Source organism: Arvicola amphibius, chromosome 12 (genome assembly GCF_903992535.2).
Source record: "Arvicola amphibius chromosome 12, mArvAmp1.2, whole genome shotgun sequence".
Taxonomy (NCBI): Eukaryota; Metazoa; Chordata; class Mammalia; order Rodentia; family Cricetidae; genus Arvicola; species Arvicola amphibius.
Window position 1 is genome coordinate 85,660,136 of NC_052058.2, and position 22,343 is coordinate 85,682,478.

Here is a 22,343-nt window from a genome sequence, read left to right on the forward strand (position 1 = left end):
TTAATTTCTATCTCCTGGATTACCACTTGAAACTAAGAAACATTTTGTTTTTTGGTCTACGTGAATTGTTTTTCTATTTTTGTTTGTTTTGTTTTGGAGACAGAAGTTATGTAATCTTAGCTGTCCTGAAACTCACAAAGATCCTCCTGCCTCTGGTGTGCTGGGATTAAAGGTATTACCTTTTATTACCATGCCTGGCTAAATTGTTTATTTCAAAAAATGACTCGTCCTCAGTTGTACCAACTTTCACATGAACACACTGTAACTCACGGCTCTGTTGGCTGCTCATTTGCTGAGAATTACCACCAGCTTACACCACACAATGAACAGAGCCTCTTAATCAGGTTCAGTAGAATTCACAAAGGTATCAAAGAAAATAAATTACCCTTTGGTGAGACAATCACATCAAATACAGCGGGCTTTTGAGGGTGGGGTATGTGTGAGGGAGTACAGACATGCAGGCCAAATGACATCTCAGGAGTTGATCTTCAACCACGGTCCACTTTTTTTTTTTTTTAAGACAGGTTCTCTAGCTTGGAAGTACTAAGAAAGTTAGGTTGGCTGGGAGGTGCGGGCAGTGATCTACCAATCTGTCTCCTCAGTTCTGGGATTACAAGAGCATTCCACCCTTCCCTAGCTTTATATGTCAAACATTGAACTGACTGAGCTATTCTCTAGCGGGGCACCTCCAGCCAGCCCAGCAGTGTTCCTAACCGGATGTCTGGGTGGTGCTACTGTACTAGAGATCAGAAGCTGGAACTGAATTGTGCTTATTCACTGACCACAGAGTCTGACTGTCAGGATGATTCAGATTTGTGTCTCAGTAGAACCTGGAGTCATCTCAAGCTTCAATTCTCTGGAGTTGTGAGCAAGCAGTTGAGACAATACACGTTAACTCTTTGAATGCCAAGCGTTGTCTGTACTTTCTTTTATTATCATAATAGTCTTTTTGAGTCAAGGTACATAGCAATGATAGCAGGTTTCTTTTTAAAGCTTAGTATTAAATATTAAATATCTTCCCCATTTTAATTTTACATTACTCTGCCAAGAAAAAAAAAAAAAGGCTTTAAACTCAAGTTATTTGAAGCCTGGACATACTTCCATGATTAGCCGGGCTACATCAAGGTGTTGGCTTTGTTTGTCCTGCCATATAAGCAGATCTAGGCCCTAGAAAGACGGGACCAGGTTATAATTGTTTTTGAAAAGTGTGCTACAAAAATGGATGGCCTGTTATCAGCCAGGTTACAAAGTAAGGATAGGGGTAAGGGAGGGATATTTTCTTCAAGAAAAAGCAAAACATAATTTCTGAAGAATCCCAGTTCATATTTTTTTCCCCAAAATGGCTGGAGGAATGGGTGAAATCTCAACATGAGCTTCATAGTCCTATCTTTGAAGGACTAGCAGTCCTTGCTGAGGTGGCTGCTGAGGAGGTGGCTCCCAGCCAGGGGATAGAAAGGGGAGGTTTATTGCCCGGTGGCTGTGACAGTGAGCTGAAGCTGACTGGTACTCAATTCTCTAAGGTTTCTTCTAGAAACAGACAACTCAGACTCTCCCTCTTACTTCAGCAAAGAAGTTATTTTTAAAAGCACTTGGGAAGTTCCTCCTCCACCCTCGGTGGGAAGGTTCAGAGAAGGGAGTCGTCGGTACAGCCACCTTCCAGGCCGTAACGGAATTCCTGAAGGTTGGAGACCCCATAGAAGTGGACGAAAGCCGCTGCCACCACCAGGACGTGGAAAATCTGATGAGACTGGAACTGCGGAAGTAAACAGAGAGCCACCTTGAGGACTGTGAGGAGTGGGAGGAGCGCCTGTCTCTTCTGGTCTCCCCTTAAAAACTGTCAGACATCACAGAAGTGATGACTGCTATAGAACATTACAAAAACACTATCTGAGAAACATCAGGGTTGATTCAGGTTATCTCCTTCCTTCAGACACAACACACAGTCAAATACTTCATGGACCCAAATCTCTCAGCATCTTTTACTCAGAGCTTTGGCCTTGGGCCAGTCACTCATCATCACAGGCCCTGCTAAGAGTCATTTCTTACCCATATGTCAAATTTTCCAGGAAAGAAGCGCTCAGGAATCCGAGCAGCATACAGGCCAGCTCCGGTGATGTACATCACAGCCATGAGGAAGAACCAGCCCATCTGGCCCACTGTGGTGGCCTTGACAAAGCCCTCAGCGATTGTAAAGTGCATGGTGGGTACAACACCACTCAAGCCAAGTCCCAGGAACACGCCTGAACAGAACAGACAGGACTGTCAAACAGGAACCACTACATGGAAGGCGCTGCTTCAAATCTGGAATTTATGCATTTATGAAAACTATTTTCTGATGAATATTACAAGTTTAGGGAATGCTGGCAAAGAGGACTAACAGTCAGCAGACAGCTCTTGTAGGCTGAGGGGATCCTGTGCCCTCTTTTGGCCTCTGTGGACACCTGCACACACATGGCTGACAGACTCACACATATATACAAATAAGATAAGTAAGGTGGGGTGTAGCTAGCTGGTGGTGAACTCCTTTAATCCCAGAACTTGAGAGGCAGAGGAAGGTAAGATCTCTTTTAGCTCCAGGCCAGCCTGGTCTACATATTGGGTTCTGGGCCAACCAGGGCTACCTAGTGAGATCTCTTCTCAAAACAAAATTTGAAAACATAGACACGTACTCACACACAAAGGTTCTGTCAAAAATCATCTGATGGCTGACTTAGTACGGATCATAGATGGCTAGGACCCAGAGGCTCCAAAGCCAGAAGAGTAGGTTTTCCATTAAATCATAGAAGGGATGAAGAGATGGCTCAGTGTGTTATAGTGTTTGCTGCTCTTCCAGAGACTTCCCAGTTTAGTTCCCAGAACCCAGGGTAGGTGACTCACAACTGCCCAGAACTCCAGCTGCAGGAAATTTGACGTTCTCTTCTGGCTTCCATGGGCATGGGCACAAGTACACACTAACAGAGACTCATAATCATAAATAAATAATTTTTTATCGGGATCATTAAAACACCTGCACGGGATCAAGCCAGTCAAATTTCAGCATGGACAGGAGAGAGAGGCTCAGAAGCCCCACCACAGAGAAGCTGTGACAGCTGAGGGACACTGGTAAAGGCAGTGAGCTTTTTCTTTGAGGGGTGCAGCCACTGGAAAGTTGTCTAGGCTTCAGTGGATGGCCACATACTCATGCACATATGGGCACAACTAACTGGACTCAACAGGCCATTTGAAAAAACAAAAAGAAAGGAAAAAGAGGATGTGAAGTTGAATGGGGGACAGGATGGAGAAGGTCTGGAAGGAAGCTGGAGGGAAGAATACATAGAATCAAAACACACTGTATACAAGCATGAAATTCTTAATAAAATTTACATTTTTAAAATTTGTTTTATCTTTTTCGAGACCGGGATTCTCTGTGTAGCTCTGACTGGCCTGCAGTGTGCTCTGTAGACCAGGCTGGCCTCGAACTCAGAGATTCGCCTGCCTCTGCCTCCCGAGTGCTGGGATTAAAGGCGTGCGCCACCACCGCTTGGCTACAATTACCATTTTTAAAAAGACTGAAGTAACCAGGTCATCTGAGTAGAGAGAAGTATGTTCTAGATGAGCAGCTACTTGGAGCTACAAGGACATACAAGTAACAATGAAGAATGAGCACTGTCCCCATCCTGTACAGAACCAGGGCAAGGACTGTCTTCTCTACTTTGCAGATGCCCTTGTTTAAACAAATAGTTGGTGCTCAATTAATATTTCTTGTGGCTGAAGATGAAAAACAGCATATGCTGGGCAGTGGTGGTGCACACCTTTAATCCCAGGACTTGGGGGTGGGGGCAAAGGCAGGTGGATCTCTGTGAGTTCGTGGACAGCCAGGTTTACAGAGAAACTCTGTCTTGAAAAACTGGAAAAAGAAAGAGAGAGAAAAAGAGAGAGGGGGGGAGAGGGAGGGAGGGAGGGAGGGAGGGAGGGAAGGGGTGGTGGTTGTAGAGAAATGACTCAGCAGTTAAGAGCACTGGCAGCTCTTTGAGAGGATGAGGATGTCCCAGTACCCACATGGTAGGGGATCCAATATCCTCTTCTGACTTCTACCGACACCAGCCATGCAAGTGGCGCATAGACATACATGTGGACAAAAGAACCCTACACGTAAAATAAACTAGAAAAAAAAGGTTAAGGGTTCTGAAAACTAATAGTAACGGAAAGACTCTAGGTGAGTCAACATAAGGAAGATGTCTAAATGCTTGTTACTATTATATTAGTTGCTTCTAATCTTTATGCTCAAGGTATTTTATTCACAATTGCTGGTAAAATGCCCCAGGGCATATAAATTTTTTGTTTGTTTGTTTTTGTTTTTGCTTTTTGAGACAGGGTTTCTCTGTAGTTTTTGGTGCCTGTCCTGGAACTAGCTCTTATAGACCAGACTGGCCTCGAAATCACAGAGATCTGCCTGCCTCTGCCTCCTGACTGCTGGGGTTAAAGGTGTGCGCCACTACTGTCTGGCAATTTTTTTCTTTCTTTTTTTTTTCTTGCTTATTGTGAGTCAGAATCTTGATCTGTATATAGCCTACACTGCCTAGGAACATATAAAATCCTCCTGTTTCACCATCCCAAATACTGGGATTATGGGCATGAATCACCACATTTGGCTTGGGTATGTCATTTTTCATTCCCTTGTCTGAGTGCTTAGAATTCAGTCATTAAAATGACTATGCTTGCTACATAAATACACATCTCCCCTCCCCCCCCCCCCGCCCCGAGACAGGGTTTCTCTGTGTAGCCCTGGCTTGCTTTGTAGATCAGGTTGGTCTTGAACTCAGAGATTAACCTGCCTCTACCTCTCAAGTGCTGGGAATCAGAGCATGAGCCACCATGCCGGACTCATGTTTGATATATTTTTAAAGCATCAAAACAGATACGCTTGAAGCTAACTGGCCAGTTGAGTTGTAGGAGAACCCGTCCTATTAGCACTAAAATATCAATGGAAAACTGAACTTTGAAAACTCATGCCATTTATCAAGTTTTAAACAAAAATCAGTCTGGGAGGCTAATTCAACCCATGGTTCAATACCTCTGAGCTTTACAACCATTCTTCCTACCTGCTCAGCCCCTTTCTTTCTTTCCTCCTCTCTCTGTACTAGGGATTGAATTTTAGGCCTTGTAGATACTAGGCAAGAAGCAAATGCTCTTCCTTGGAAGTATCATCTCTAGCCCTTTTATCTTTTACTTTGAGACAAGGTCATCAAGCTGGCCTTGAACTTCTGATCCAGCCACATCAACTTCTTGAGTAACTGGGATTAGAGTAGTGTTTTTCAACCTGTGGGTCGAGACCCTTTTGGGGGATGTTCAGCATTCCTTTCTCATAGGTCATCTAAGACCATTGGGAAACACAGATATTTATATTATGTTTCATAACAGTAGCAAAATTACAGTTGTGAAGTAGTTAACAAAAAGCATCCCCCCCCTTTTTTTTTCTCAAGACAGGGTTTCTCTGTAGCTTCGGAGCCTGTCCTGGAACTCACCCTGTAGACCACGCTGGCCTCGAACTCATAGAAATTCGCCTGCCTTTCAAATCCTGGAATTAAAGGCGTGCGCCACCATAGCCCGGCCACAACAAAAATCATCTTGTGGTTGGGGGTCACAACACATGAGGAACTGTATTAAAGGCTGCAGCATTAGGAAGATTGAGAAATGCTGGACTAGAGGCATGCAGTACCAAGCCCAGCTGTACTTACCTGCTCTTGTCTGCCGGTGCTTAGGAGTAGCAAACCGATCCCACTGTGCCACAATGATGGCAGAAATGCCCAGGACACAGACGATGGAGAGGTAGATGAGCCGTGGCTGTGGGGAGCAGTAGAAGGAGTAATAGAGCCAGGGGACGAAGCTCCCCATGATCAGCAGAGCAATCCCTGAATAGTCCAGTCTAAGAATAAGGAACAAAAACCACGCACATGAATGGGGGAGATGAAGAATCCTGTGGCTCATTACAGAGCTAATTGTTTTCCACCTGCACCCAGACTGACCCTCTCCAGTCTCAACCTTCTCAATCCTACAGTGGGAACTAAACTGGACTCAACAGGTCATTTGAAAAAAACAGAGGGGGGGGGAGAGGGGGTGAGGGAGGGAGGGAAGAAGGGAGAGAAAGAAAGAGGAAGGAAGGAAGGAAGGAAGGAAGGAAGGAAGGAAGGAAGGAAGGAAGGAAGGAAGGAGGGAGGCATGAAGTTTGGAGGGGACAGGGTGGGGAAAATATGGAAGGAAGCTGGAGGGGGGAATAGATAGAATCAAAATACACAAGTATGAAATTCTCCATAAAATTTACATTTTGTTTTGTTTTTCGAGACCAGGTTTCTTTGTGTAGCTCTGACTGGCCTGGAACTTACTCTGTAGTTCCCAATTCCATAAGGTTAAACACATTTTACTTTCCAGTAAAAAATTCTCTAGGAAAGCCAGGCCTGTGGAGCACAATTGCAATCCTAGCACTTGAAAGGTGGAGGCAAGAGGATGGGAGTTCAAGGCTACACAGAGAATTTAAGGCCACCCTGGGCTGCATAAGACACTTTTAGAAATTCTGCCACAGCCCAGCTGGTTCCCAGCATTGCACTCAGGAAGAGCTCTGGGTTATTTCCCCAATCTGACCCTTAGATAAGAAGCATTAGGGGATTTTTGTTGTTAGGTAGCCTACGCTGGCCTCCCATTCATTCATTCTCCTGCCTCTGCATCCTGAGTGCTGATTACAGTTATGTGCCACCATGCTCGGCGTAAGATACTTTTTTGTTTTGTTTTGTTTTTTGAGGCAGGGTTTCTCTGAGTAGCTCTGACTGTTCTAGAACTCACTCTGTAGACCAGGCTGGCCTCAAACTCACAGAGATCCACCTGCCTTTGCCTTCCAAGTGTTGGGGTCAAAGGCATGTGCCACCTCACTCAGCTGATGTAAGATACTTTTGCCTGTCCTGTTCTTATTGACTTTTCCCTTTAAATTATTTATCTGCGTGTCTGAGTATGCAGGCCAGAGTTGGTTCTAACTTTCTACATGTGGGTCCCAGGACTGAACTTGGGTTATGGTGGCAAGTGTGTTTATCCACTGAGCCATCTGACCAACTATCCTTTGGAGTGAGTCTTGCTCTCTATCCTCGGCTGACCTGAAATTCACCATTTTCCTGCCTTAGCCTCCTGAGGCTGAGATGAAAAATGTCAGCTACCAGACCCATGTTTTTCCTTTAGGAGTTAAATTTTTCAGGCTTGTCTCAAATTTCTGTGCTCACATGGTCCTCCTGTCTCAGCTCACTGAGTAGCAATCACACCTTGCTTGGCACTGACCTGGTGTTACTCAGAGAAACAAAATAATCACTAAGAAAGCATGAACAACAACCACTACTCAAGTAAACAGAACCCCATGCTGAGTTGGGGTCAGTGACTGCACCTGACAGGCAGCAGATCTGATGTGTCTAGCAATGCCTGGCCAGCAAAGATAAGCTTTTCGGGGGGGGGGGGGGGGGCAGGCACTAGTAGTATGAAGCACAAACTGCCTGCCACACACCACAGGCTGAGCCAAAGATAAGCTAGTGTTATGTATACGGTCTTGAGAGCAACCCAGTGACACCTCAAGTTTCACAAAATACAGTAAAATACAGTACTGTTTAGTAGAAAACGTATTCCAGGATTGGTTTCCATCTGCTGGGGAGGCTTATCATAACAACAGACAAGGAAACTTACTTCCTTGGGCACAACAGGGATTCATTAAGAGTTAGTTACAGAGGCTCCAAGTACCTGCTCAGCACGGGGACAAGATGTGACAACAATACACATCGTTTTCACTACTGCTCTTTCAACTTACTTAGAAAAAGTCCGCGAGACTTTCTCTGAGTGACAATAGACGGTGTGGAAGAGCCAGGAGAAGCTGAGGCAGAGCACTGCGCCGAGGAAGAACATCCCGAACACCACCTTCTCCTGCAGGGGAGCCATGAAGTACATATTTGGTCTGAGCATGGTCAAGATTCCCAAAAAGAGGAACAGCACGAAACCTGCGCAAGGGAAAAAGGAAAAACAAACCCCTGAGGAAAAGTGGAACACAGCACCATGACAGCTGATGTGTCTATCGGTAAACAGGAGCATCAGCCTCGAGAACTGCCATCAGCAAGAGAAACAAGCCCAGACAAAGACAGCTCATTTTTATATTTTTGGTTTTTTTGAGACAAGGTTTCTCTGTGTAACCGTGGATATCCTCAAACGCACAGATCCACCTGCCTCTGTCTCCCGAGTGCTGGGATTAAAGATGTAGGCCACCACCATCTGGCAAGACATTTTATCTTTGAGACAGGGTCTTGTGTAACCGTGGCTGGCCTCCAACTCCTTATGTAGCTAAGGACGCTCTTTCTCATCTTCCTGTCTCCAACTCCGAGTACTGGGATTACCGGCATGTACCACCATGCCCAGTGTACTTGGTGCTAGGAATCAAACCCAGGGCTTTTTAAGGCCAGGCATACTATCAGCTAGCATACATTCTCAGGTCACGAAAATACCATTCTGTGAAATGCTGGCATTTTGTTTTTACAGTGGCAAGTTAGGAAATAGGAGTTCTCACCACAAGAACGTTCTACCAGGAATCCAATAGAACATGCAGTATCATTTTCATTTGGCCCTTCTACCCTGTTGTAAAGATCAGCAATCAAATGTCAATTAAGGTCAATGGTAATTTAAAGGCAAGGCTCCTGATATCAATTATTCAGAGAAACTTTATTCTCTCCTCATGGACAAACACTACAGAATTCCTTGGCACGTAATACTGAAATTCCTTTATGGTTTTTTGTTTTTTTTCCGAGACAGGGTGTAGTGGTTTGGAAGAAAATGGCCCCACTGGCTCACAGGGAATGGCACTATTAGGCAGTGTGGGCTTGTTTGAGTAGGTATGGCTTTGTTGGTGGAGGCTCAGATGCTCAAGCCAGGCCTAGTCATGCTCACAATCTCTTCCTGCTGCCTGCCTACCCAGATGTAGAACTTTCAGCTCCTTCTCCAGCACCATGTCTGCCTGTGTGCTGCCGTGCTTCCCACTATGATGACAATGGACTAAGCCTCTGTACTGTAAGCCAGTCCCAATTAAACGTCTCCTTTATAAGAGTTGCTGCAGCCATGCTCTCTCCTCATAGCAATAGGACCCAACTAAGACACACAGCTGTAATCCCAGCGCTTTACTTGCTGTGAGTCTGAGTCCAGCCTGATTTACATAGGGGTTTAGGCTGACCAGAGTGAATTCTGTTTCTTAGTTACGGTTTCTATTGCCGTGAAGATACACCACGATCACAGCAACTCATATAAAGCAAACGTTTAATTGGGTGGTTTACAGTTCAAAAGTTTAGCCTATTATCACCATGGTAGTAAACATGGCAGCACACAAGCAGACAGGGCGCTGGAGAAGGAGCCAAAAGTTCTACATCTGGATAGGCATGCAGCAGGCAGAGAATGTGGCAAAGGGTCTTGCTTAAACATCTAAGACCTCTAAGCCCACCCCCAGGGACACACTTCCTCCAACAAAACCACACCACCTAACAATGCCACTTCCTGGGAGTCTATGGGGCCATTTTCTAAACCACTACAGTGTGCACCACCACCAATCTAAGACTAGAGTTCTTGCTGAGAATGTCGCTCAGTGGTACAGCACTTGTCAACAAAAATAGGATATTTTTTCCTCATCTAAATTACTCACCAAGCAGATGGGTCCAGATGTTGCCAGTTTCTGTGTGGATGCGGAAGATGCTCTTGAAGCAAGCCCGAAAGGAGGGCATGGGTGGTCTGTGGCCGTGTAACAGGTAGTCATTGTCTTTCAGCCAGTCGGGAAGCACGTCATACGGGATGACTCTCCAGCGCCCCTCCCAGACCTGTAACACACACGGCATCTTTAGATGGGCCACAGGGAAGGCCGGGCTTTCTGAGAATCCTACACTGCAGAAGAACACTTCTAGGAGGCTGTCACTCAGGCTTCCGATGGTCCCACGTCACAAGAAAATAAGCCTAAACCTGGAGATCCCGAAGATGGACAAAACACTACTAGCAGGGTACCGATTCATATTTTGACCAGTTTATGGTGAACCCCCTTTAGGCCTCTTGAATTTTCAAAATTATTATAATGGGAGAAAACAAAGAAACTACAGACATGGTTTTTATAAACACAAATCCTCCCTCTGATGTTCTCCCAGAGAGTAGTCCCTTGGTCTCCTGCTCCTCTGTCCCTGTTTATATTCTAAGTTCTTACAGGCTAATATTACATCCTGTAAAGCAGGAATTCTTTTGTTTGTTTTTTGTTTTTTTGAGAAAGGGTTTCTCTGTAGCTTTGGAGCCTGTCCTGGAACTAGCTCTTATAGACCAGTCTGGCCTTGAACCCACAGAGATCTGCCAAAGCAGGAATTCTTTCTTTCTTTTCTTTTTTTTTAATAATGTATTTAATTTGCATGTATGTATGAGGGCATACATGTTCAAGAGTGTACATGTGAAGATCAGAGGACAACTTGTGGGACTGGACTAAGGTCATCAAGCAAATGTCCTTCAGCCCAGATAAGCTTGCCAGTTAGAACCATCCCAGACAAGCCTGCTCCCCCTTCCCTTCCCAGCTCTAGGCTGCACCTTATATACGAACTCCTCCATCTTCTCCATGGCATGGTGGGCTTGCAGAGGAAGCGTTAGTACCCGCACCTCCTCCTCCTCTTCCTGAGGCACTGGGCATGTCTGTTCTTCTTCAGCCTAAGGACGACAAACACACAATCTAGACATCGTCTCCGAACCTGAACAATTTCTGAGGAGGTCCAGAGCAGCTCAAACTCACGGCATTCCACCCAGCCTCTTCGTAAAGCCAAGGCTTCCTCTCCCAAACATGACAGTGTCTGAGACTCTTACTTTGTCAACACTGGAGTGTAAGGTCTATCTGGCACAGAGGAGGAAGACTGACAGAGATTGGCCTTGGAAGGACTCAGGCTTAGTGCACCAGCCCCAGATTTTATTTATCTTAATTTAATCTCATTACTTAAATATTATTTCAGGTACATGTTGCCTTAGATCTATCTGTTCTCTTAAAATATATTTTTTTATTTTAGTGTGTGTGTATGTGCACATGTCAAGGCATACAGAACTCAAAACAACTGAGGGAGTTGATTCTTTCCTTCTGCCATTTACGTTCAAACTCAGTTTATCAGGCTTAGCAACAAGCACCCTTACTCACGGAGGCATCTTCCAGCCCCCATTCTCTGAGGACAAGTGGTCCACAACTTTCCCTAATTTCCCAAAGTCTTATCTTCCAATCTACTAATTTCTCCCTCCCTCCCCCTTTTCCTCCCCCCCTTTCTCCTCCTTTTCTTCCGCTTTCTCTCTCTCTCTGATAGGGTTTCTTTCACTATGTAGTCCTGGCTGGCTTGGAACTCATTATATAGGCCAGGTTGTCCCCTCAACCCAGGATGATCCACCTGCCTTTTCCTCCTAAGAGCTGGGATTGAAAGTTACACAATTATGTTCATTGACTTTCAAAACAAAACAAAACAAAAAAAGATGCCTTAGTGATTACGTTGACAATCTTATTTGTTGCTCTCATGACAACTGTGGCTAACTGTGACGGCATATACTTTGAATCCCAGCACAGGAAGGAGGATCACTGTGGTTCGGCAGCCAGTCTAGTCTACAAGGTAAATCAGTAAGCTCCAGGCCAGTAAGAGCTACATAAAACAACAACAACAAAACCAATAAAATGAAAAGGGGAGATGGCTCAGTGGTTAGAAAACCTAACTGCTCTTCCGGAGGACTAGAGTGCAGTTCCGACACGGCAGCTCACAAGTCCTGGAACTCCAGTTCTAGAGGATCTGATACCCTCTTCAAGCCCCCAGATTCTTGCATGCATGTGGTGTGTGTACAACACACACACACCCACATAAAATACATATTTTCTTAAAAAGTCAAAGTGGCAACCATTTTGAACCCAAAGCAACTCCCAGGCATATGGGGCCTTGGATCTGGTCCACTCATTCCTGGGCCAAACAAGTGCACCCAACACAGCAAACTTTACTTACTTACTTATTTAAGGCAGGGTCTATGTAGCCCAAGCTGTCCTGGAACTCAATATGTAGACCAGGCTGTCCTGGAGCGCACAAATATTGTCCATCTCTGCCTTCTAAGTGCTGGGATTAAAGCATTAAAGGGATGAGCCATACACCTGCATAAGCACAGCAATTTTTGTTGCTGAGGCTATTTTTGAGAAAAGGTCTATATAGCCCAGGCTAGGCTCAATTTGAAATCCATCTGCTTCAGTCTACCAAATTTTGAAATTACCAGCATATGTTACCATACCTGGCTCTCAGGATAGTACCTGCCTTTGAAAAAAAAAAAAAAATGTCCACCAGTACTCAGGAGGCAGACGCAGGCAGATCTCTGAGTTCGAGGCCAGACTGGTCTACAGAACAAGTTCCAGGACAGCCAGGGACACAGAGAAACCCTTTCTCAAAAACAACAACAACAACGGAGTGAGAAAGGGAGAGGGAGACATAGATGGGGTCTGGCTGCTCACTCTCTGGGAAGTCCTCACACTTTCCCTATGTAAAGACCCTAATCCCTCTTAGATTCTACTGTGCAGATTACAGCCTGCTCACCCCAACATCCATTTTCCTCTTCTCCTAAGGAAGAAAGCCCCTAGGTTAGAGGGTGGAGATTCCCCTAAAAAGACACGTCCCAGCCCTCCATGAAGAACATGACTGAGGTCTGCCTAGAGGGCCACAAGGTCTTTCCCCTTATTCTTTTTTTTTCTTTCTGGTTTGCTTTTTGAGACAAGGTTTCTCTACGTAGCCCTGGCTGTCCTGGAACTCACTTTGTAGATCAGGCTGGCCTCTAACTCACAGAGATCCCATTTGCCTCTGCCCCGCCTCCCCCCGAGTGCTGGGATTAAAGGCCTGCGCCACCACCACCCAGCTCCTTACTCATTTAAAGAGGAAGGAGTAGAGCCATTCCCCTCATTCCCCTTTCCTCCTTCATGATGCAGGAATGTTCATGTGAAGGAAGACACACTAAGAATTAGGAACAATCTGGCAGTGGTGGTGCACGCCGCCTTTAATCCCAGCACTTGGACAACAGAGGCAGGAGGATCTCTGTGAGATCAAGGCCGGTTTGGTCTACAGAGTTCCAGGACTAGGAAGAGGAGAGGGATGTGATGAGGAGGCTCCCCATCAGCTCTGGACTGGTCACTTCCAGGATCCTTCTACCCGAAAAATTTCCACTAGTCAAGCTTGACTCATGTTCACTTAGTGATTATTTTATTTCAGTTCTGCTGGACATTGGGTTTACAAAGGTACTGGGTGCTCTTTTGGGAAATTAACTCCCCAAAGTTCACAGTGAAAAAGATAAAAATATCTATAAGTAAACACAACAAGGCTTGCTCGGAGCTATTCCCAGGGTGCTGTGGTTATTGTGGAAGTAAGGTGAGATCTTAAACGATAGGCTGATGAGGCTCAGGAGGGTGCTGGGCAAGGCAACAACTCTGGAAGACAGCCTACCTTTGCTGGGCTGGTGGTTGCCCGCTTGCCCTTCTCCTCCAGCAGGGGTCCCAGTTCAGCCAGTTCCACCGTGTCAGTTTCTCTGTTACCAGAAGGAGCCCCATTGCCCTGTGCCACCGCAGGCCCTTTGTGGGAAGACATCTGGCTGGTACCCCAATACCCTGCAGATTCAGCTTGAGGAAAGGTTTGGGTCTCTCAGCCCCAGGAGGCAGAGATCTTCCTGTGATGGTAGACACTGCAAACACAAACATGAGAGGTGTTGACAGCATGGAATTCATTTTTGTAATTAATTCTACACTGAATATGACATAGCTAATCAGCGTACCTACACTAATTGTAAAGGCTAGCTCACTGTTTAAATGAAATCTACTGCCTGCTTTAGAATATTATGCTTCACCAGAAACGGTAATCTCAGATCTATACATATATAAAATTTCATATACATTTATTATCTCATTATATACATATTAAAAAGTGTAACACCTAGTTTTCTTTCCCTTCACAGGTTTTATTGTTACTATACCAAACTGTCACCATAACAAAATAGGTACCCACCCTGAAAAGGCTCTCCCACAGGAATGGTGCCCATTTAATGAGAAAAGAAATGCCCACCACTGCTCAAATTCTTTCTCCCCATGAAAGGCCTAGATGTGAAATCAACAACAAAAATAGAGATTTGCCATAGACTATAACCATTACTGGTTGTTTCATTGCAATGTACTCAATAAGTCCATTTTCTTCTTTCGGGGTGGGGGGCTTGAGATCAGCCTCACTGTGTAGCTCCAGTTAACCTGGAACTTGATATGTAAACCAGGCCAGTTTCAAACACAGAGATCCACCTACCCTTGCCTCTGGAGTGCTGAGATTAAAGGTGTTTGCCACCATGCCTAGCTTTTTTTCTCTTTTATGTGAAATACACATCTGGCTACAATTATTAAAAGCTCACACAGGTTTGGTAATAGATTAAAAGCCAAGTGAACTCCTTTGGCCTTTATCTACATACACCTGCACAAGTGTGCCTTGCGTGGCTATACTCAGGATAAGCTCACTGGTTGATTCTTCTGCAAAATCTAATGTTTTGAAGGTTACAGTCGGGTTCAAGACTCTAATAACAAGCTTTCAGCCCACTTCTCTAAAAGCAAACAATGACTTACCTGGAAGCAGGAAGCTGAAGATGAGGAGGCACCCCAAGTTCACCCTCTGCCACACACATACCTAATCACCAGCTCTGCAAGAGCGTGTCCTGATCACCAGAGCCCATAAACTTCAGCCCCATTCAAATGACTTTTTTATAAACTAGATACAGGCATTCAAGATCATTTAAGGAAATCAGAATTCAGTCTTCTCAGAAAACTCTCAAACATCCTAGGATTTTCTGCATTGGACTTGCAGTGTTTTCAAATTAGGCTTCAGGGAGATATAAATGATATAAAAACGGAAAGGAATGTTTCCAAAGATTCCTACTATGTTGTTGTAAATTACCAAGACTTCCTTCTTCAAGAGACAAGGGCCTTTGTTACTCATAGCAACAGCCCTAGCCAGAATAATAATACAGGACAATGCAGAAAAAACAGAGTGGGTTGTATGATGAGAGAGGAATTTAAACTTAAGAGCCTGACTCTTTCATGTTGAGACATAAACATGGCTATTCCCCAAAGGCACACCGCTTCACCCATGGCAGCTCACTATATAAACAAACATCTCTGGCATCTGTATTAGTTTTTACCCAAGAGTAATCTCAGCTCCCTCCCAGAGATTATAATTAGGTATATGTAGGGTATGGTAATTCTTAGGTATCAACGACTAGATTAAGAAGCATCCAGTTGGCAAAGCATTCTTTGGGATGCTGGGTTTTAGAAAGACACTGCCATTGGATTTAGTGACCCAAGAAAGGAAGATCTGCTCTCACCTTTGAAATTGAACATCATCCAACTGGCTGCCCCCAAGCAGAACAAAACAGAAGAAAAGTGACCTTTTGAAGGGGTATGGTGCCTTTAATTCAGCACTCGGGAGGCAGAGGCAGAGGCAGGAGGATCTGGGTGAATTCAAGACCAGTCTGGTCTACATAGAGTTCCAGGCCAGCCAGAGTTACACAGTTACACTCTCTTAGATAAATAAATAAACAAATAAATTTAAAGTGTTCTCCTTTAAGTGATGGGAGCTTCTTGTAGACAGTCAGAACTCTAGGCTGGCCTTTGGACTCTGGGACAAGCAGCCAGAGCCTCCAGCACTCAGCCTTCATTTGGTAACCACACCACTGCATTCCCTGGTTCTCTAGCTTGCAGATGGTCTATTTGGAGAGTTAACCTCCACGCTCACGTGGGTTAATTCCCCCTATCAAATGTCTGTACCTACCTGCCTGCCTGCGTGCTTTTTTGGTTCTGGAGATGTCTGACTAATATTTTAATCTGCCCTCAGGTGAAGGCATCCTCCGAACTCATGTATCATCCTATGCTTAACACACACGCAAAGCTCAAAGAGCCAAATCTAGTTCCAGCAAGACACAAACAATAACTCACTATATAGCACACCTTTATGTCAACACATCCAGTTCCTCCCCCTTAAAGTGTGCAAGACTGTGACAAGACATTTGCCAACATACACACAATCGCAGTCAACACTTGAGCTCAAGAGGAACAGGAAACTGGAGGCCCCTGGGAAACCTCAGTGGATAAGCAACTCACATGAAAAGAAATATTGGGAAATCTTAACGGCTGACCTCAAAATATACTTCTTCAAAAGGAAGTCCTATGGAATAAACAGTTCTCAGAGATCAACTCAAAACACTGAGTAGCAAACAAACCAACAAACAGCTTCAGTCATCTTTGAGAATTCTGAAAAGCAGTGCACATGAAACTACCAGTTACAGCAGGCAACCAGGGAAGAAACTAAAACAAAAGCGCCCACATTCTGGAACACAATAATAATACATGGGTCCTAAAATGATCCAGGTTTTGTCTGAATCTGTATTTCAAAATGAATGAAGAGGATACAATACAGCCAGCCAACATGTGCTTTACCATCAAACCACTGGTCAAGATTTGTGCCTTTTTTTCTCTACTGTGGGGCTGGCTTCCTCTCATCCTCTTCCCCAGAGTAAGCCTTCTCATTTACTGAATACTTAACAACTTATTTAGTAAGATAAGGTCCTGTGTAAAACAGAAATTGAACAAGTTATATCACTGTCTTTGGTATAATCAGATGGCTTACGTTAATTTGTGACATGTCCACATTAAGTGAGTGACATGATCTCACTGCTCGAGAACAATGCAAGAAAAGAACTCTTTAAACAGAATGGCCACACACTTAACTCAGTTGAGTGCTGTTTAAATTTTCTACAAGAGGCACAAGGATAATACAAACTTTAAGTTGTACAGTAAAAGTCCAAAGATCAGAAACAGAATCCAACTTGGTGGTTTTACTAGTTTCTTTAATTGACCATGAAAAGTTTTGTGACTTCAAATCCTTTGGACAAAATGTTATTATCTTTTCGTTTCAAATCACTTGATTCTACTGATCCTGTCCAGCTCCTCTGTCACTAGCCCCTCCCATTTTCTTAGTCTTGAAACCTGACAGCCATCCCAGTAAACTCACGAAACCCTCAGCCACAACTCATCATACAAAATATATCATCATGCATTAATGTACATACAATGGAGGTCAATGGAGATCATGTCAGCATAGTGAGAAAAGTCCATTGTCCAGTTTGGTCTTCTAAACTGTAGCAACATAGAGGCAGGAAAGGAAGAGAGGGATCTGAGGTCTGGCAAGAAAAAAGAGCAGTAACACTAGGCCTGAAAACAACACTGCTGTATGGTGGACCAGTCACCAACAACAGGGAATTAGAAGCGTCTTAGTCTGTTAATTTAAATTCAACACAAACCCCTAAGGTGCTAAGACTGATTCCAGGAGACTTAGGAGAACCAAGATGCAGTTCAACTTTCTGCCTGCACTCTATGTCCTTTGCATTTTAGAGGAAACACCTTTCCTCTCAAATGGGCCACACCCAACGCAGCAAATTACAACTGAGCCAAACTCAAGAGTGCATTTTTGTTGGGATTTCTTCAACTCCAGCTAATAAACTTTACCACTAAGCTTCCCAACTGGATAAATGTAAGCTATTATAGAATAAAGCTGCGGAGGAGAGGCACTTGTGCTCCTACAAATAGGATAATCCTGCACCAAACTTGGGAGAAAAAGTTGAGTTTTAATCACCGGCCAATTAGCTGGAGAGTTTCCCTTAGAGATTTGACGATAATTCTCTGAAGGCAATTTCCAAGTTTTCTAAGCTATGACACACACTTTTCCTGCAGCCAAAGGCTCAGGGAGTCCAGGAGATTTGACCTAAGGTTCTAGACTCTTAGAGAGTATGAAGGTAAGTTGGAGTCTGTCTACGAAGCTTGATTCTCACCCTTATAAGGAAAGACCAGTCTAGCAGTCCAACCAGAGACCCATTTCTCCTCTAAGTCGCCTTTGTTAGGAAGGTTAGTATCATAGCTCTACTGGGGAGAAATGAGTCAAGGCAAAGGCCAATGCTTGGCATTACCAACCACAGTATGGGGCCTTAGCTCTTCATTTGATGCCAAGTGTCACTGACTCAGAATCCGAAGGGGAAGCAAGTCACAATCTAACTTCCTCTGTAGCTCTGCCAGTTAAAGCTACCCCAACGGAAGAAAACAGGTCTTTCAAATCTCAGAGATAGGTAAACTTTCCTAAATCCGGCTCCACCAAAAGGAGGAGGAACAGGAGGACCAGTCGGGGGATTTTCATGTCACAAACCCAACTCTTTTGAGACAGGGTCTTGCTAAGCAATCCTGGCTGGCTTGGGATATCCTATGTAAACTAGAGTCTAGGTCTAGAAACGCTGGCAATCCTCCTGCCTCAGCCTCCCAGATGTTGGGATTACTTACGGATATGTACCCATGCTCTGCCAGCTGCTGTTTTAGAATCAAGCACATTCCAAGTATTTGGTCAATACAGTTACACAAGATAGCAAGCACTCCAACCTGTGCACCCCCAAATTCACTTTTAAACAGTGCACCCCTAAAAACCCACTGAAGCACAAGGAAAACTGGTTGGCACTTGCTACCACTCATCACCTGGAACTGGTTTGACTAGAGAGTATCTCAAGATCTCTGCAATTCAAGACTGCCTACAAACTTCATAAACATTAGTCACACCCCCAACATTTCTGAGCAGCAAAAAATGGGACCAAGTTCAGCATGGTAATCTGATGAGCAGATTGGGGACAAAGGGACATTAAGGACAAAATGTAACAAGTTTGATGAGAACCAGCACCAGACAAGAAAAACATGTTACTTAATAAAGCTCCTAGATATGAAGATGACACAGCTCCTGGGAGTGACAAGTAGATGGGCGGATAGTGCAGCAGGGCTGTGCCAGAGAGTTCCAGCCCAGCTTTACACTCCTTCCTACAGAAGCAGGAAGAACTACTCACTGGCCTACAGCAAAGGCTAAGTTCGATCCTTTAGTCTCCAGAATGCACAGTTCTGGCAACAGAGAGAAGGCGAAGCAGAGTAACAAACTTGGAATGGTTGCTGACCGCCTCTAAGGGAGGTTACCGTGTTGTAAGCCAAGTTAGAGTCGGCTCGGTGGTTAACGGCACTTGTTGCTTTCCAGAAGACCCTGGATTATACCCAGCATTCGCATGCTGGCTCAGTTCTGAGGGATCCGATTCATCTTCTGTGGGCACCAGGCATGCACACGGTGCACACACATACATGCAGACCAAACAGTTGTACACATAACATTTTTTAAATTAAAAAAAATTAGACGGGCATAGTAGCACACGCCTATGATCCCAGCATCCAGGAGGCAGAGGCAGGTGGATCTCTTGTGAGTTAGAGACTGAGGCCAGCCTGGTCTACAAAGAGAGTTCCAGGACAGCCAGGGCGTCTCGAACCACTCCTAAAAGAGGGGGGGGTGTTAATCAAATAATTTTCTAATAGCATCACTATAAAGCTAACAAGTGCTGGAGAAGCTGAGAAGCATCACTTTAGTTGAAATGATGAAGGAAAGCTTTGTAGAAGTAGTTTAAGATTTGATAGGTACAGATAGTAGCAGGGCATTCCAGGAAGGCACAGTAATCTAACGAGGACGTGAAGAAGCATGGCACCAGAGCAGTGAATAATCCATTTTTCCATCAGGGAGTCTTAGAAAAACAAACCGAGTCACCCCAAAGAGACAAAAGTTAGCCTAACATCCTATTGAATGGTGGCCCATACTATGTCACCAGGCAGTGGGGGGCCTATTAGCTCAAGGCTGCTTCCTAGGGATTCTCTCTGACATGCAGCTAGTAGTCACTTATTTACTTCTTCCTCAGGAATCGTGTGATTTCTGGGCTCCTGTGAACACAACCTGAGATTCTACTCTGCAAGTAGGAGCAGCTTTGTGAAGGGTCCACACCAAAGTCCAATGCTTCACAGATAACACCAGCATTTTAAGACTGCTTTCTCCAGGACCCATCACTAAATAGAACACAGAAACCAACTTCTGAATAAAGAAATGTAGTGGCTGGAAGCCGGGAACCCTGACATTGCAATCTATTCAGCGCCATGCTATCCAAATGCCTGCAGCAAAGTGCTGCTGTAAACCCCAGGAAGAGCGGATGCACCATCACCGTCTGCCCAGCACTATGAGAAGGCAAAGGCAGTAAACACATCCCAACACCACTTTGGTTAGGAAAAAGAATCACCCATTCCTATCTTCGTTTGATTTACCACGGCACTGCAATTGCTGGGTTCTTTGGCCGTCTGCTAAATACTCGAGGGAAATAATCTGATTAATATATCAGTATCCCATGGCCTCTTAGTGCTCGCTGACATCCGAAACTATGTAAACGGAAATTCGTCCAGCTTCTTCTTCACCACGTAGCACCAGAAACCGAGGGACAGCCACTTTATTTTCTTAAAAGCAAGTACTAGAAGACCCAAATTCTCAAACAAAAAAACCATCTATCAACCCTAGATTTCTGAGATGAAATCTGGTTCTTTCCCAACACTCTCAGCATCTGTTTACATTCTAGCTGAGTATTACCTTAGGCCTGTCGACTGTTCATCAACCTCCCTCCAACCCTATCCAGGAGGGATCCCCGTCACGTTTGACCTGCGGATGGCGGTGGGGCCTTAGGGTTCCCGACCACCCGGGGCGGCGCTCCCGCACCCAACTCGCAGGCTCAACTCCGGGGGTCGCCAGCAGGGTTGGAACGCGGCGGCCGTCTCCCGCGCGGCTGCGAATGCAGCCCTCCGGGACTGCTGGGCTCCGACCGCGGCGAGCAGCCCCCCGAACGGAGGCGGCCGCGCGGTGGGAGGGGCCGGACATGTTTACCGCGGACTTGACGGAGGGCCGGGCGGTGAGCAAGATCCAGGGGCGGGCCACCTCCCGGGCAGTCCGCTCCAGAGCCTGGAGGGCCCGCGCCCCGCCCACCCGCGGGACACTTACGGCCTGGCTGGCTGCTCTGCTTGGGGCCGCGGGCCCGGGCGCTACATCCGCGGCGTTGGAGGTGGCCTGTGGCCGAGGGGGCGCGCCCGATCCTCAGCGCCCTGCCCGCGCCGGAAGGGCCGCGCGACCTCAACTGCGTCACCTCCGTAGCCGCGCGTCACCTTCCCGGCGCTACCTCGCCCCTCCGATCCAGACATTCCTGCGCGTTGCCAATCACCCGCGCGCTCCCGCGCACCTTGCCCCCGCCTCTGCCTCTGTTCTAACAATAGCTCGCCCGGGCTGTCGCCGCTTGGACTCACATTGGCCAACCGCACAAAGCTTCTTCTCCGACCACACACACACTGGGCGCGTGACGGAAAAGGGAGCCGGGAGAATTAGAGCGGACCCTTGGGAAGAATGGTGAATTCCCACCCTACTTCCTGACTTTTCAGCTCGGAACACTTTTTTTTTTCTTCCCTCGGTGTTAGGAATTGAATCTCTGAGCAAGCCCTGTACCATTGAAACTACATCTCTAGCACCGAAACACTTTATTTTTGTTTTGTTTTAAGAAAAGATTTAATTCTGCCACCCAGGTTGGGCTCGTACTCATAGCAATCCTCCTGTCTCAGACTCTCAAATGCTGGGATTACAAACGTGCGCCACCATACACAGCCCCCGAAACTCTTCATTTTTATATCCATTTCCTAATCCCTCCCTCTCTTTCCTTCTGTATATTATTTATGGAATATAACCACCATAAGTATGGCATTCAGCTGGGTTTGAGTTTGGTTCCTGTTATTTCTCAGAAAGGGGAGAAGTTGTTTCAGACAAGCCTAGCTTGACCATTTTCAGCTCCAACCATGTTCCCATGTGACCCAGAGGGCACACCTGGAAAAACAAGGATAGGGTGTGTGGATTCTCTGCGCAAGTAAACAACATAGAATTTAGGAACTGTCCATTTTCCTTCACTCCAAAGAATGATGCACCTCTATACGGTTCTAGATGCTGGGAAAGGAAAGGTTATGGATGCTAGGTGGATTGTCCCAGGAGAGTGAAGTCGATTTTGTCTGGTTTAAAGCATGGGCTCGGGTTCACGTACACACCCCGTTTCCTTTCCTTAGCCAGGCTTCTCTTTCACTCTGGCTTTTGTACCGGATCCTTCTATGGACCGCCCTTCCCTCACCATCTTCCAAAAGATCCAAGCAAGTTTACATGCTCAGTTCTAGGTTTGGCTTTGGTGGCAAGATAATCCCAAATTCAGTTTCAGGCTCTGCATCTACTGACCGGCTGTATTTCCTTTAACAAATCTTTAATCTTCAACTCACAGGATTAGCATAAGGATTATATTGTGGCAATGTAGGCAGAATTCTTAACATGGCACCTGGTACATGTCTGTTACAACAA

The 22,343-nt window shown here is 45.5% G+C and overlaps 1 protein-coding gene across 2 annotated transcripts; it reads right to left on the minus strand.

The window, feature by feature from the left end:
- Positions 1-913: 913 nt before the first annotated feature.
- On the minus strand, positions 914-21,109 carry Adipor1 (adiponectin receptor 1). Of its 2 annotated transcripts, none has more exons than XM_038349361.1 (8): positions 20,961-21,109; positions 13,500-13,734; positions 10,597-10,713; positions 9,683-9,854; positions 7,817-8,003; positions 5,718-5,905; positions 2,047-2,240; positions 914-1,753 (listed from the first exon to the last, which is right to left on the minus strand). In XM_038349361.1, the coding sequence occupies exons 2-8, from the start codon at positions 13,638-13,640 to the stop codon at positions 1,625-1,627; spliced, it is 1,128 nt and encodes a 375-aa protein (XP_038205289.1). In that variant the 5' UTR covers positions 13,641-13,734; positions 20,961-21,109; the 3' UTR covers positions 914-1,624. The 2 variants fall into 2 exon arrangements, with proteins under 2 accessions (XP_038205289.1, XP_038205290.1); XM_038349362.2 differs by lacking the exon at positions 20,961-21,109 and adding an exon at positions 20,556-20,708.
- Between the last annotated feature and the right edge of the window lie 1,234 nt (positions 21,110-22,343).